Source organism: Crocodylus porosus, unplaced genomic scaffold, assembly GCF_001723895.1.
Source record: "Crocodylus porosus isolate Cpor-Errol unplaced genomic scaffold, CroPor_comp1, whole genome shotgun sequence".
NCBI lineage: Eukaryota > Metazoa > Chordata > Crocodylia > Crocodylidae > Crocodylus > Crocodylus porosus.
In genome coordinates, this window is record NW_017728904.1 from 8,010 (window position 1) to 20,521 (window position 12,512).

At 64.3% G+C, this 12,512-nt stretch overlaps 1 protein-coding gene across 2 annotated transcripts; it reads left to right on the top strand.

Annotated features, from left to right (window-relative positions):
• Positions 1-9: 9 nt before the first annotated feature.
• DENND4B (DENN domain containing 4B) lies at positions 10-10,190 on the top strand. Of its 2 annotated transcripts, XM_019556757.1 has the most exons (27): positions 11-1,232; positions 1,343-1,595; positions 1,725-1,794; positions 1,888-2,057; positions 2,142-2,383; positions 2,505-2,571; positions 2,695-2,753; positions 2,871-3,015; positions 3,104-3,279; positions 3,625-3,725; positions 3,890-4,105; positions 4,192-4,337; positions 4,499-4,638; positions 4,715-4,838; positions 5,023-5,229; positions 5,512-5,640; positions 5,818-5,956; positions 6,035-6,208; positions 6,284-6,759; positions 6,972-7,094; positions 7,176-7,351; positions 7,479-7,650; positions 7,851-8,096; positions 8,182-8,281; positions 8,420-8,588; positions 8,686-8,750; positions 8,930-10,190. In XM_019556757.1, exons 1-27 carry the CDS (start codon positions 934-936, stop codon positions 9,076-9,078), a joined length of 4,533 nt encoding a protein of 1,510 aa, XP_019412302.1. In that variant the 5' UTR covers positions 11-933; the 3' UTR covers positions 9,079-10,190. The 2 variants fall into 2 exon arrangements, with proteins under 2 accessions (XP_019412301.1, XP_019412302.1); XM_019556756.1 differs by having other exon boundaries at positions 10-1,232; positions 5,818-6,208.
• Positions 10,191-12,512: the final 2,322 nt, after the last annotated feature.

Below are 12,512 nucleotides of genomic sequence, written 5' to 3' on the forward strand. Positions count from 1 at the left end.
GCTGCCAGGCGCGGCCCGGCCCGGGCGCGACACGTCCCTACTGGCGTCACGCGGGTCTCCTCCGGTCATCTCCGTCACCATGGCAACCCCGTGCGGGACCGGGGCTGCATTTTGGCGGCGCTTTTAGGGCTCTGCAGGGACAGCGTTGGGCAGCTGATGGGGTCTTTGCACCCACCGCCTCCCTGCTCCGTGGTGCCAGGGTGCGAATGCCCTGTTGTGCGTGGTGCCGGCAGAGCTCGGGGACCGGTTTTCCGCCGGATCATCTCCGTTCGCGATAAGAACCGTGGGGCCCAGAGCTGCTGGGGAGAGGGGGCCAGCTCCCCCAGCCCCTTGGCCTCTGCTCCCCCTGCCCTGGGGTGCTGCACGTGTCTGCACCCTGCGCTGGCACCTTCCCCACCCCTGGGCCATGGAGTGAGTGTGACGCACGCGGCCACGGCCTCTTCCTTCCCCTTTCGCTCTCCTCGCTCACTTGCCGCGACTCACCGGAGCAGAGCCTAGGCCTGGGGGACGCCTGGGAGCCGCCTGGGCAAGCTGGGGTCTGGGGCACGTGGGCAGGGATCCGTGACCAAGGAGCTAGTGCTTCGCCAGGGGCCACGGACACGTGCCAGGGTCCTGCCTGGCTTGGGGGCTGCCTGAGATCTAAGGGAGCCTGGTGCACCTCGGTGCAGGGGGTGGGGTGTCCCTCGGCCTCAGCTCCGCAGTCTCCCAGCGAGCGGTCTCCCACCAAGCTCCTGGGTGGGGGCAGGAAGCAGGAAGGCCCTTCCCTTCCCCAGCACTTTTGCCTGGCCTGCGGCTTCCCGCTGACGCTGCACTGCGGGCAGTTGGGCCTTCCAGCCCAGAGACAGCACTGTGGGCACGGCCCCGCGTGCTTCGTGGTTCAGGCCCACGTGACGTGGTCCCCGTTTCCCCCAGATGCCGTGATACGCCGCCACCATGTCGGACGAGAAGCCACCGCAGCTGGTGGACTACTTTGTGGTGGCTGGGCTGACGGACGCCTCCAAGTTGCTGGAGGAGGAGACGCAGCAGCCGCGGCCGGCCCGACCTACTGAGCCCATCACCGAGGTGGCTGTCATCATCCGCTCGCAGGGTGAGGAGGTGCCCCAGGGCTTCACCTGCATTGAGACCACCACCTCTGGGCACCCCGTCGACCTCAATGCTGGGCTCCTCAACAACCCCCAGATGTACCTGTGCTACAAGCGGGGCCGTGACAAGCCCCCCATCATCGAGCTGGGGTGGGTGCCTTGGCAGGATGGGAGGGGTTGCGCCCCCTCCTCTACCTGGGAGTGGGTGGGAGTCCTCAGCAGCGCCCACTCACCCCTGCTTATGCTATTCTTGTTGGCAGGGTGCACTATGAAGGTAAGGAGCACCCAAAGCCGGGCTACAAGGTTGTGGACACAACGCCCTACAGCCGCTCGGCCAACCTCACCTCAGGTGGTCCTGGGCACCAGCGCACCTTCGTGACCTACCGCCGGGCAGCTGAGAGCCAGGGCCACAACACCCTGGGCGTCACCGACATCTGCCTCATCATGCCCAGCAAGGGCGAGAGCACCCCCCACACCTTCTGCCGTGTGGACCGCAACCTCAACACTGGCATGGTGGGTATAGGGCTGGAGCACGGGGTGGGGTGCCATGACACCCCATCCTGGGCAGTAAAGAGAGCAACAGGGCTAGGGGTTGCCCCCGCCCCCCCAACCAGGCTGCCCTGACCTCTGCTCTCTGTGCAGTGGGGCCCGGCCTTGTTCCTGTGCTACAAGATTGCCATGGCCAAAGCCAACACCCTGGTCTATGAGGCAGGTACGTCCCTGCTGTCTGGGAAGCTGGGGGGTGCCTTGCTGCACCACCCCCCCATTCCCCCAGCCTCTGCCTGAGCTGCATATCTTCCCCCAGGGCTCCTGAGCCGCTACCCTGAGCAGGACAGCGAGTCATTCCCACTGCCTGAGTCAGTGCCCGTCTTCTGCCTGCCCATGGGCGCCACCATTGAGAGCTGGCCCGAAAACACCAAGTACCAGCTGCCCGTCTTCTCCACCTTCGTGCTGACTGGGTCCTCCGGCGACAAGGTAGGAGCTGCAAGGGGGCAAGCTCGGAGGCAGGGCATGGGGGTGTCTCTGCTGGTCCCGGCAGTGATGGTGCCCCTCCCCCAGGTGTACGGGGCGGCCATCCAGTTCTACGAGCCCTACCCACGGGACTGGCTGACGGAGAAGCAGGGGCTGCGGCTGGGCCTGCTCAGCGTGGTTGACCGGCGCCCCATTGCCAGCAAGTCGGTGCAGATGCGCAAGAGCATCTGCGTGCTCTCGCACTGGCCATTCTTCGATGTCTTCCGCAAGTTCCTCATGTTTATCTACCGCTATTCCATCTCGGGGCCCCATGTCCTGCCCCTTGAGACGTGAGCACCTGAGTGGGTCTGGGGGCTGAGCCCAGGGTGGATGGGGTGGGGGCGGGCATGGACCGGATGGGGTGAAGGGGGCCTGGGCCCTCCATGGCACTGACAGCCCTTCCTTATCTAGGCACATCTCTCACTTCATGCACAATGTGCCCTTCCCATCTCCCCAGCGCCCGCGCATCCTGGTGCAGGTGAGTCGTCCCTCCCCCCCAGCTCTGCCAACAGCCATGGCACCCCCACACTGAAGGTGCTGCGGGACTCCTCAGTCTGCCTCAGTCCCCCGCGCTGCGCTGACCCATTGCTCATCTCCCTAGATGTCTCCATATGACAACCTGCTGCTATGCCAACCTGTCTCCTCCCCGCTGCCCCTCAGGTACTTCTGGGGGGTGCTGGGTGCCCCTGAGCAGGGGGTGGGGGGTTGCATGGTGGGTTCAGGGGTGTGGTGGGGCTGGGTGAGGGTCCTGTTGCTCACACCCTGCTCTCTCCCCAGCGGTGCTAGCTTCCTGACACTGCTGCAGAACCTGGGCCCTGAGAACGCGGTGGCGCTGCTGCTGGTTGTACTCACCGAGCAGAAACTGCTCATCCACTCGCTGCGCCCTGATGTGCTGACCAGTGTGGGCGAGGCCCTCGTGTCGGTAAGGCCCGGCCAGCTGGGGCAGGGTGCTGGGCTGCCTGAGCTGTGCAGTGCTGACACCCAGCCCCTTCCCTCGCACCTTTCCACAGATGATCTTCCCGCTGCGGTGGCAGTGCCCCTACATCCCACTGTGCCCGTTGACGCTGGCTGATGTGCTTTGTGCACCTGTGCCCTTTATCGTGGGCATCCACTCCAGCTACTTTGATCTGTATGACCCACCCCATGATGTTGTCTGCGTTGATCTCGACACCAACACCATCTTCCAGTAAGGCCCTCAACTGTGCCAGATCCTGAGACCCCCTGGGGGTCTGAGCCCATAGGACGGGGTTCTCCTGACAGCTTCACCCCAGAGGCAGCTGCATCTGTGCCCCAGAAATGGGGCCTCTGCAGGGACAGCCTCCCTGATGTGCCCTCCAGAGGCGGCTGCATCTCAGCGCTAGGTGTATGAACAGCCCCTGCATGTACCCCACCTTGCCCTGGAGACACCTGGATGAGGGGTCCTATGAGGCCTGGTGGGCAGGGGGCTGGGATTCTGCCCTGGGTTGGGGTTGGAGAGGTGCTGACGGCAAGGGCAGTTCTGTTTCGTGCTTCTTTTCATCTCCGCGCTCAGGAGTGAGGATCGGAAGGCGCTGTCCCCCCGCACCCTGCCTCGCAAGCCCTGTAAGGTGCTGCTGGCCTCGCTGCATGCCCACTTCCAGCAGCTGGATGAGAGTGAGTGGGGCGGGTGGGGAAGGGAAGGAACCCTGGGGGATGAGGGATAGGAGGGCAGGGGGAGCTGAGGCTGGGCAGCCCAGGGCAGGTGGCTCCCCAGGGCTGGGCGCTGGGCCAGGGGAAGACTGCCCTCACCAAGCTGCCCGTCACGCCCCTCCCTGCAGTGTACAACAGGCCAGTGGAGGAGGCGTCACTGGAGTTCTTGCTCACCGACTACGACCTGGTGTATGGGCGGCGCAAGCAGCTGGAGCTGGAAATCCGGGTGGCCTTCCTGCGCTTCATGGCCTGCGCGCTCAAGGGCTACCGTGCCTACCTGCTGCCCATCACCCAGGCACCCTCTGAAAAGACCCGTGACTCCAGCAACCTCTTTTATCTGCAGGGTGAGTCCCCGGGGGCAGCTGAGTGGGGGCAGCCCTGGGCTGGGTGGGAGCCCAGCGTAACCCCCTGTCATTACACCCCTGTTTAGGTTTCCTGAAGTCCCGGGACCGAGCCTACCACAAGTTCTACACGCAGCTGCTGCACACGCAGCTCTTTACGCAGTTCATTGAGGACTGCTCCTTTGTCAGCGACCGCCACGCCAGCCTCGAGTTCTTTGACACCTGCGTTGACAAGGTCAGTCCCTACATGCCTGGGGCTGCCTGTGGGCCAGGGCCAGTCTGGCCACCAGCTCCTGCTGGCTTGGACTCCCTGGTCTGTCACTGGGCATTGCTATTGGGTCATGAGCGCACCCCCAAGCTGTGTCTGCACCCCATCCAGCTGTGTCTGCCCCCCAGGTACAGGTGGACTTGGAGAAGCCAGAGGACACGCCACTGATGGAACTGGACGACTCTCTGGGCAGCGAGCACACCGTCTTCATCATGCCCCCTGAGGACCCCTTGGGTCCTGACGGCGCCGAGCTGCCAGCACTCTACTAGTGAGACCACCCCACTCCCCGACCACTCTAGCCCCGCCTGGCCCGGACACTGCTCACTCGTCTGTTCTCCCCCCAGCTATGATGGGTTCCCTGCGCTCCGGGCCGAGCTCTTCGAGCGCCCCCAGGACCAGTTGATGGCTCAGCTGTGCCAGGCCAAGACCAGTGCTCCCAGCAGCCCTGCCCCACGCCGCACCAAACAGGTGAGGCCCCAGTCCCGCTCCCATGACAAGCGGTCCGGGCTCAGGCCCTCCCACAGTGGGTAAGCGCCAGTGCCAGCATTGGGGGTGGTGTGAGGTGCAGGGGGCAGAGCTGGTCCAGAGGTGGGGTCTGGGTGGGGTGGGAAGCTGCATCCCCCTCACCCTGTGTCCCATCCTCCCTGTCCAGGAGATGAAAGTGGCACAGCGCGTGGCCCAGAAGTACTCGTCAGTGCCTGACATGTGGGCCAAGTGTCTGCTGGGGCACTGCTACGGGCTCTGGTTCATCTACTTGCCCACCTACGTGCGGGCCGCTCCCTCCAAGGTGCGGGCGCTGCAGATGGCCTACGACGTGCTCAAGCAGATGGAGGCCCACAAGGTGGTGCTGCCCGATGAGGTGCGGCCCTGGCCTGGTCCCAGGCCCTGCCCCCGCCCCTGCCCCTGCCCCTCCGAGTCCACTGGTGTCCTGGGGCATGATTTATCTTGCCCTCTCCAGGATAGGGTGTGCCCCTTGTGCCGCCAGTGTACCCAGTCTCTGTACTGGGGCCCCCTGCCCTGACCCCAGGAAGGGGGTGCAAATGCCCCTGACCCCGGGTGAGGGGAGCACATGCACCTGACTCCAGCTGACCCTGGGTGTGGGGTATGGTCCCCCCTGGCTGCTCACCCCATTCCCCACCAGGTGTGCTACCGGATCCTAATGCAGCTGTGCGGGCAGTACGGTGAGCCAGTGCTCTCAGTACGTGTCCTGCTGGACATGAAACGGGCGGGCATTGTGCCCAACACCATCACCTATGGCTACTACAACAAGGTACCGGTCATTGCCTATCCTGGGGGGGCCCCCAACGGGTCCCTGGGAGGCCTTGGGGGTGGGACAAGCTTCCTGCAGCCTGCCCCTATGGCAGGTGGCGAGTGGACTCTGCAGGGGGGACTGGGCTGGGTGTATGGGTGACTGGGGCATGGGTGCCCCCCATGCACTCTCTTGCAGGCAGTGCTGGAGAGCAAGTGGCCATCGAGCTCACAGGGCGGGCGCATGCGCTGGGCCAAGCTGCGCAATGTTGTGCTGGGTGCAGCACAGTTCCGGCAGCCCCTGCGCCAGCGGCAGCAGCCGCCACCTCCGCAGGCAGGTATGTGGGGGGAGGACAGGGCCGTGGAGAGGCACAGCCCAGCTGATGCCCAACAGCCTGTTCCTGGCCTATTTGCAGAGTGCCAGGCCCCTGCACCTGCCCCTGCCCGCCCACGCTCCAGCCTGCAGCGCCAAACCACCTGGGCCGGGCGCAGCCTGCGCGAGCCCCCACTCGCTGCCTCCCTGACCAAGAGCGGCAGCCTCAGCTTTCCTCACAGCGAGCCCTCCACGCTGGAGACTGGTGTGGCCCACAGTGAGTCAAGGAGCAGTGGGGCTGGGGTGGGCTGAGCCCCGGGCTGGACCCCCTGATCCCGCTCTCTGCCCACAGTGCTCAAGGCCCTGACGGTGCTGGAGCCCAGCGGTGATGGGCCATCTCCCCTGCCCACCTGGCTGCAGCAGCTGCGAGATGCGGCCCCCAGCTCAGAGGATGGGAGCCTGTCGGATGTCAGCTTCCTGACAGATGAGAGCGACCGGCTGACGCTGGACAGCAGTGAGGGGGTGCCAGGTGCCGAGGGGCTGGAGATGTCGGGTGCCCGGGGCTCCAAGCCAGGCCGCCGGGATGAGAACCACAACAGGCTGGCAGGGGGCACGCCACGCCGGGGGCTGGCCGCCAAGCTGCAACAGCTGCTGTCCCCGGCCAAGCGGCCCTCGCGGTGGCACACAGCCAGCATGGAGCAGCCAAATAGTCTACGTGACCCCAGGGCCCTGCGCCGTGCCTCTGAACAGCGGGACCCACTGCCCTGCCGTAGCCCCATGGATGGCCTGCTGCGCCCTCGCGAGCGCCCCGGCTCCACTGCCTCTGAGGTAGGCTGGGGGCTGCCTGCTCTTGGCTGTGAGGGCTCCCTGCAGCTCCTGGCTGCTTCCTGGCTAGGCTTATCCCAGTCCCAGCAGCCCCAGACCCTCGTGCCCAGGACCCAGTGCCTCTGCAGCCCCCTGGTTCTGTGCTGAGGAGCGGGTCTGGGGAGTCCTGTGCACAGGAGATTCCTGACCCCAGCTCAGGGCCTGTCTCCCCGCAGAGCTCTGTCTCCCTGGGCAGCGAGTTCGACTTGTCGGACGTGTCACTTGGCAGCTTCAGCCTCCGCAAGTCCTCGGACCCGCTGACAGAGCCAGCGCCTGCCCCTGAGGGGCCCCCTGTGGAGGTGGGTACTGAAGCTGCTCCCTGCTGTGGGGTGCTGAGGGGACGGGGGCTAGGACATGACTGACCACAGTGCTGCCCCCAGATCTTGCTGTCCAGTTGTTCGCTGTGCCAGAGCTGTGACGCTCTGGTGTACGATGAGGAGGTGATGGCCGGCTGGACCTCAGATGACTCCAACCTCAACACGGCCTGCCCTTTCTGCACCCGCCCCTTTGTTCCCTTTCTCAGCATTGAGATCCAGGACTTCCAGCAGCAGCAAGAGTGAGAGCCCTGTCCCCACTGCCCTTCTTTCTGGTCTCAGCTGCCTTCTGCCCCTGGGGCCAATGCTGTACCTGGGGGTGGCTCTGAAAGGCCCCTCAGTAACCAACTGCTCTTTCTTCTCTCCCAGCATCTCTGAGAGCTGCGCCAGCTCCTCTGGGACCTACCAGGATGGTTCAGAGCTGCCCTCCGGGGGCCAGGGCCCAGTGCTCAGTGACCGCTACCACTGCCTGGCCCTGGACGAGGTTGAGCCAGAGCCTGGGGCTGCCCGCACGCTCTGCAACGGCTGCACCGAGTACCCGGTAGGGGGTGGATTGGAGGCGGGGGGTACGAGCATCTTGCTTTTGCCCAGCTTGGGTGGGGAGGGGTCTGTCTTAGTGGGGTCTGTGGCCTGAGGGTCATCAGCCTTGACAGGGCTGGGGGCCCCAGGGCCTGACAGGGAATAAGGGGGCTGGCAGGACTGGTGCCTGGGCGCTGCTTAGACCCCAGAGGTCTCCTCCAGGTGCCGAGGCGCCCCCCGCAGCGGGCAGAGGTGGTGAGCTTGGCCTACCTGAGCCCCCTGGTGCTGCGCAAGGAGCTAGAAAGCCTCCTGGAGAACGAGGGCAGCGAGTTCCTGGCCCAGCCTGAGCTAGTTGACAGCCACCCCATCATCTACTGGAACCTGGTCTGGTTCTTCCAGCGCCTGGGGCTGCCGAACAACCTGCTGCAGCTGGTCCTGGCCTCCAAGCATGTTGCACCTATGCCCCAGGTAATGGGCGCTTGAGCCGGGGTGGCAGCCCCCCTGCCATGCCAAGCCCTGCTCCCAGCACTCACTCCCCAGGGTTTCTCTGCAGGCCCCAGATGCACCCCCGGTGTGCGTGCGCCTACTCTGGGACGTCCTGACCCCTGACCCGAAATGCTGCCTTCCGCTCTACGTGCTCTGGCGGCTCCACAGTGAGTGGGGGGAGGGGGGCTGTGGCACTAGTGAGGGCAGGTGTGGGGGGCACTGGGGCTATCTGCAGTGCGGGAAGGGCAGCCTGCAGGAGACCTGGGGGTTACAGATCCCTGGCATGATGCCCACTGCACCCCTAGGCCATGTCCCCACCCGCCTGCCAATCTGGCAGCAGCGTGACCCTAACCGTGACCACCCCTTCACAATGAGCTTCCTGGAGGCCGTGCTGAACCACGTGGGGCTGGGTGAGGTGCACAAGGCCATTGCCCTCTTCCTGGAGGCCCGGCCCCCACCCCAGCGCATGCAGAGGTACCGTTCGCACCCCTTCCCCACCCTGGCCCTGGCTGCAACACTCCCCCGACCCCGCCAGCCCCGTCTCACCCTGTGCCCTCCCCTTCCTCCCCAGGAGCATTTACCGGGAGATCCTCTTCCTCACCCTGGCCGCGTTGGGCAAGGATCACGTGGACATCGGTAGGGGCAGGCTGGGGCAATGGGAGCAGGGAAGGGGACAGAGCTGGCTGGGGTGTGGGACATAGCAGGGCTCCCTGCTCTGTCCAGGATTGGGGACATGCTGGGTGGGCAGGGGCTGCGGTATGCCCTGGCAGCAGTGTCCACTGCGCAGTCCTGATGGTCTCCCCTGTCCCCCGTAGCCGCCTTTGACAAGAAGTACAAGTCGGCCTGCAGCAAGCTGGCGGCAGGCAGCGTGGGCAAGGAGGAGCTGCGGAGGCGGCGGGCACAGCCGCCCAGCTCTAAGGCCATCGACTGCCGCAAGAGCTTCGGGCACACACTGGAGTGCTAGCACCATGGCTGCCCCCTCCCCATCACACGCTGGAAGGAATTCAGGGACTGCTCTGAGGGTTTTGGGGGGGCCGGGCCAGGGGCAGGATGCTGGCGCCAACAGCAGAGTTGATACCAAATCATGAGCTGCCTCTTGCCTCCCTGGGGCAAGGGCCATGCTCCTTATCCCCTGCCTCAGGATGGGGTGGGCCCTGGATCGCCCTTTCTCCCCACCCAGATGGCACTTTAGCCTCAGTTTAGCCTGGTGGGCAGCAGCCTGCTAGCCTGGCTCTGCAGCGACGGGGGAATCCTGGCACAGCCCCTTCCATGCCTGCTGGGCCCCACTGCCCACCCCCCATGGCCCTGTACTCAGGCCCCCCCAAAGGGGGTGCGGATCCAGGAAACCGTGGGCTAGGGGAGCAGCTGAAACACTGCTCTGAGTGAAGCCCCCCCGCCCTGCCTCAGGTGGGGACAGAGGCAGCTGCACCCTCCCCTGCACTGCTGGGGTCCCCTTGCACTGTGCACTGATGGGGCAGCCCTATGCAGCCCCCTGCCTTGCCCTCCAGCTCCACGGGTGGACAGAGCAAGGCCCCGGGGCCAGACCTGGCACCTCCAGGCTGCCCCTGGCATGGCCCCATTGCCAGCCACCCTGCATGTGACACTCACACTGATAGTGAACTGGACAGACACATGGATGGGCGGCATCCAGCCCCAGCCCCCAGAGCTCTCTATTTTTGGACACTTATTTTGCGGGGAGGCGGTTTTCTCTTTCTCTGTTGTTTTTTTTTTTTTTACATCGGTGTTAATATATTTTTTTAATTTATTTATTCCCAACCCCCACACCTGCCCCTGCTTGTGCTTTAACAGCTGTGATGCTGCCCCAGCCCCACGGCCTCCCTCCTGGAAGGGGTGGGGCGTGGGGGAGACACCCCAACCCAGTGGCCTTGAAACCCCTCAGCTCAGCCCCCCCTTGCCTGCTTCTGCACTGGAACCCCCCCTGCGGCGGGGAAGGGGCTGGGAGAGGCTGGGTCGTGCCGGGGGCTCTCCCCGGGGCTCACATTGTGCAATACGGTGCCGCCCATATAGTGGGTTTTGGTTGGGTTTGTAAATAAAGCCGCTTCAGTATTTTTCTCCTCCAGGCTCCTGTGCCCTTTGTTGTCTGTGTCAGGGATAGCTGCTGTGTCTGCCTGCCCTGCAGTACCCACATCTGGCTGCCTGCTGGGCACCCCCTACTCATGTCCAGACTCCTCCAAAGCCCCTCATGCCCCTTGGCTCTCAGCTCCCACTGCAAAAGCCCCATTCCTGCCCTGTTTTGGGTATGCTGAGGGGGTGGGGAGCCCCTGGGCTGTCCCCTCTCCACTCCCTGCTGGCACTTGTGGGGCAGGAAGTGCAGCCGTGAGCTGCGCACACAATTGACCCCTTGTATGTAGCCGGGCTGCCCTGTGCCACTGCCCAAAGCCCTGGCCCAACATGTCTTCAGACGCCGGGCGGCCACTCATAAAGGAGGCCTTTCTGCACAGCCAACGTGACTTCACCAGCCCCACCCTGCCCCAGGGGAACTCTTCGCTCTCTGCCAGTGGCAGCCCCTGCTGTAGCCAGTGCTGGGGTTGGCCCTGCGAGCAGGGGACCTGCTCTCAGGTTGGGGACTCTGCACCAGGTGCTGCAGCTCAGGGCTGTGGGGTTGGGCCAGGGGCTCGCTCTGGCTCCGCACAGCTCCTGCCGGCAGACCGGCAGCAGCCACAGGCAGGGACTCTAGCAGCCTGAGCCCAGCCTGAGGCTCTGGGGGTCTCAGCTCTCCTGCACCCACCAGCTGGGAGAGGGGCCAGAGTACAGTTAATTTGGCAGCATTTCCACTGCTGGGTCCTCGCCCAAAGTCCTCCCTGGGGGGGTTTGTCATTGTCCTTTGCTGGTTGCAGCAGGCAGTGGTCCCTGCCTGGGCTAGGGCTGCAAAGGTGTGGGCAGGGGGCCAGGCCGGCAGGCGGCTGTGCAGTCCAGGCTGCGCAGCCTTGGCTCAGGCCAGGCACTGCAGACTGCAGCCCTCGTGTTGAGCTGGGGCATGATGCGTCTCTGGCTCCGAGCAGAGGCCACGCCAGCTGCAGGGCAGCCACAGCATCTCGCCCTGGGACAGTGCTCCAAGTCATAGCTGTCTCCCATGTTCTCAGGGCATGCACCCTTCCCTGCAAGGAGCCCCAGCACTTGAGCCAGGGACTGTGTGGGTGCGACCTCTGATCAGAGCCGGGCTGGGGCTGCCTTGGCCCCCGTCCCCCTTGGCTTCTCCTCCATGCACAGCCCACGCGGGGCTCCCAGCTCCTCCTGGCTGGAGCTCAAACACAGGGCCGATGCAAAACCAATTACGGTGCCTTGAATGCGCTGCCACAGAGCACGGCATGGGGAAAACTGACACTTCTGTTTTTAATGGTCAGCTAACAGCGCTGCCAGCCTCCCCCGGGAGCGCTAGCCCAGACATTTTACGTTTGCTTTGCTTAATCTCTCCAGAAATAGCCCCAGGAGGAAATCAATAGGTTACGGCTTTGTTTTTCGTCCCCATGCCTTGATTGGCTGGGACGGCTGACAAGTTCCTTGCTCCGTTTGCCTTGGCCAATCGGTGGGCATGTCTCTGCAGCAGGGCCCGTGTCAATCACCCACAGCCACCCAATGAGCAGAAGGCCGTGGAAAGAAACCATAGATCACGGACAAGAAAGGCTAGAGTGTTGGCTTGACGCCATGTTTTCCACTTGGCAGCCATCTTGAATTCTGGCAGAACAGTTCATGGGCCACATATTCCTGCTCTCTGGAGTGATTCGGTTTATGACCCCAGCGGCTTCTTGGTGCCTGCAGGAAGGCGCCGGCAGGTTGCCGCCGGTCACAGGCCCAGGCTTGCGGTCAGGCCCAGCTGCACAACCCCATGCGAGTCCACAGAGAATTGGCCCAGAGAGACTTCGGGCTCTTCATTTGCAACAGGAAATTCCCTCTCCCCCTTGTCCTGCTCCAAGTCAGTGAACAAGGAGTGACGTGTGAACAGCAGCTAGAAATAGGGGGTGGGAAGGTGCTTTGTGGATGAGCCTGGTGCTCAGGGCTAGGGTTGTGGCTGTAAGCAGAGGGCAGTAATAAATGCCCAAGTTGCTCTGATGGCCCATGCCCCCTCCTCGCAGGAGCGCAGGGTTGCTTCTGCATCGCAGCCGGGGGCAATTCCCAACCAGCCTGTGCTGAGGGGACACCCAAGCTCTGCCCTGTCTGGTAAGGGGGAGGTGGCACTATGGCACCGCCCCGCCATGCTGCAGTAGCCCCTGGGACTCCCCATCATGGGCCCAGATCCTGCAGTGCCACGTGTTGTGCCACATACCGCACAGACAGCTCCTGCCCCACGCCTTACAGGCAAAGCACGAGGCCAGAGTCTGTGGTCAAGCCAGCACCTGAAAGATGCCGTCCTGTGATTGGCACCTAGCCCCGCTACAC

Bases quoted from the DNA above. Each gene is read 5' to 3' on its own strand.
- DENND4B (XM_019556756.1), top strand. From the start codon at position 934: ATGTCGGACGAGAAGCCACCGCAGCTGGTGGACTACTTTGTGGTGGCT. The intron at 1,795-1,887 runs GTACGTCCCTGC...ATCTTCCCCCAG, and splicing joins CACCCTGGTCTATGAGGCAG to GGCTCCTGAGCCGCTACCCT. The intron at 3,726-3,889 runs GTGAGTGGGGCG...CCCTCCCTGCAG, and splicing joins CTTCCAGCAGCTGGATGAGA to TGTACAACAGGCCAGTGGAG.